The sequence below is a fragment of the Trichinella spiralis genome (assembly GCF_000181795.1).
Source record: "Trichinella spiralis strain ISS 195 chromosome Unknown Scfld4, whole genome shotgun sequence".
NCBI lineage: Eukaryota > Metazoa > Nematoda > Enoplea > Trichinellida > Trichinellidae > Trichinella > Trichinella spiralis.
In genome coordinates, this window is record NW_003526943.1 from 11164136 (window position 1) to 11165722 (window position 1587).

Consider the following 1587-nt stretch of genomic DNA (forward strand, 5'->3'; position numbering starts at 1 on the left):
TTTTAGCCAAAGTAGTGCATTCATGCTGCTGCTGTCCATAGCGCAATGGATTATAAGCTTGGAAGAAAGAAACAGCAGCGTGAAAGAGAAGCCGAAGGCCGATCATTCCGCAGATAAAGAAGTACGACATTCCATCTCACCTTATAATGTGTAATAATTCGATTTATTTTAAAGCTATTTTTTGCGTTATAAAGTGAAATTGAAGCTTACAGTATATAGAAAATCATGGTTCTATTTGAATAAGAGTTACAGTATAAAAATATATAATATTTTTATTTTCTATGTATTAATTTTGAAAATTATTATAGACGGTATTTTAAAAATTAATTTGTATTTTTGTGAAAATATTTTAGGTTTTTGTTACTGGTACATATCGTCGCAAATTAGAAGAATTGCAGAAGCACAATGAAGAAATGGAACGGAAAGACAGATTGGATGGTTTCTGTTTATTGTATTTTATTTTGTCTTTTGTGCTTTATTAACAGTTATAATTTAAGCTATGATGGATGTGTCAAAACAGAAAGATTTGTCTGGGTTTTATCGTCATCTTCTTGCTGATGTGACTGCGGAAAGTTCGAATTCAACGAGGTTTTGTACTTTTATATTACTAAAGAAATTTTTTGGTTAAGAAATGTAAAAAGCTCCTTTTCAGTGCCGATGCTTCATCGCAAAATATTAATGATAAACTGGTGGGGTTTGATAAAATTGAATCAAAGACGAATACGAAAAAGCAATACAGGCGAATGCGTGATGAATCATCATCATCTTCGTCAGAAAGTGAAGTTGCGAAAGATGATCAGAAGAATACAGGTGATGTAAGTGATTTTGAAATGGACGAAGAGCAGATTAAAGAGGAATTAAATAAAAGCAAATTGGAAGCAAACAGGAGAAAACAGACGCGTCACAGGCAGTTTTACACTCCCAGCCCACCTCCACAATTGCATCATCATCATCGTCATCGTTCAAGACGAGAGGAAGAAAGACATGCAGATCGACATCGACATAGATCACCAAAGGAAAGGCGACATCACAGATCTCATAAATATAGATCAAGGGACTCTCCGTTTGGCGATAAAAAACGTCGAACGCATTCGAAAAAGCGTGATCATGATACTGTTAAAAGGGAATCTGTTCGTTCTAACAGAAAATCATCCGAAGGTGAGAATGCGGAAAGTTTAGAACAAGAAGCCGATCCTGTGTTGGGTACTGTCGATCCAAAAGTAGTTAAAGCAAAACGTTTGAAAAAGCTGAAGCAAATTTTTGCCCATCGAAATGATGAGCAGGCAATTGAAGAGTACCGTGCACGTTATCTGCAGCGCAAACAAATTCGAGAAGCAGCTACTGTTGATGTTTAAAAAATTATACGTTAGCTTTTAATTTAAAATTATTTACAAAGAAACTGCTGACATGTGTAAGAAAAAATTGTTTTTTCTGTAAAAAAAAAAGTTATTTATGGGCATTTTATTGTGCATAAACAAAGATGAGCGACAGAAGAACAGTAAACCATTTTCAGCGTTTAATTTAATGTATTTATTATCGACTGTTTGGTTGTTGGATAGTGGGGCGTTTACTTAATTTAACACATTT

At 34.3% G+C, this 1587-nt stretch overlaps 1 protein-coding gene across 1 annotated transcript; it reads left to right on the top strand.

The window, feature by feature from the left end:
* Window positions 1-353: 353 nt before the first annotated feature.
* Window positions 354-1355, top strand: Tsp_06474a (hypothetical protein; the record flags this gene model as incomplete). The annotated part of the gene is made up of 3 exons (XM_003378498.1): window positions 354-438; window positions 498-588; window positions 653-1355. Coding segments are annotated over 3 exons (879 nt in total), but the record flags the coding sequence as incomplete, so codon positions are not given.
* Between the last annotated feature and the right edge of the window lie 232 nt (window positions 1356-1587).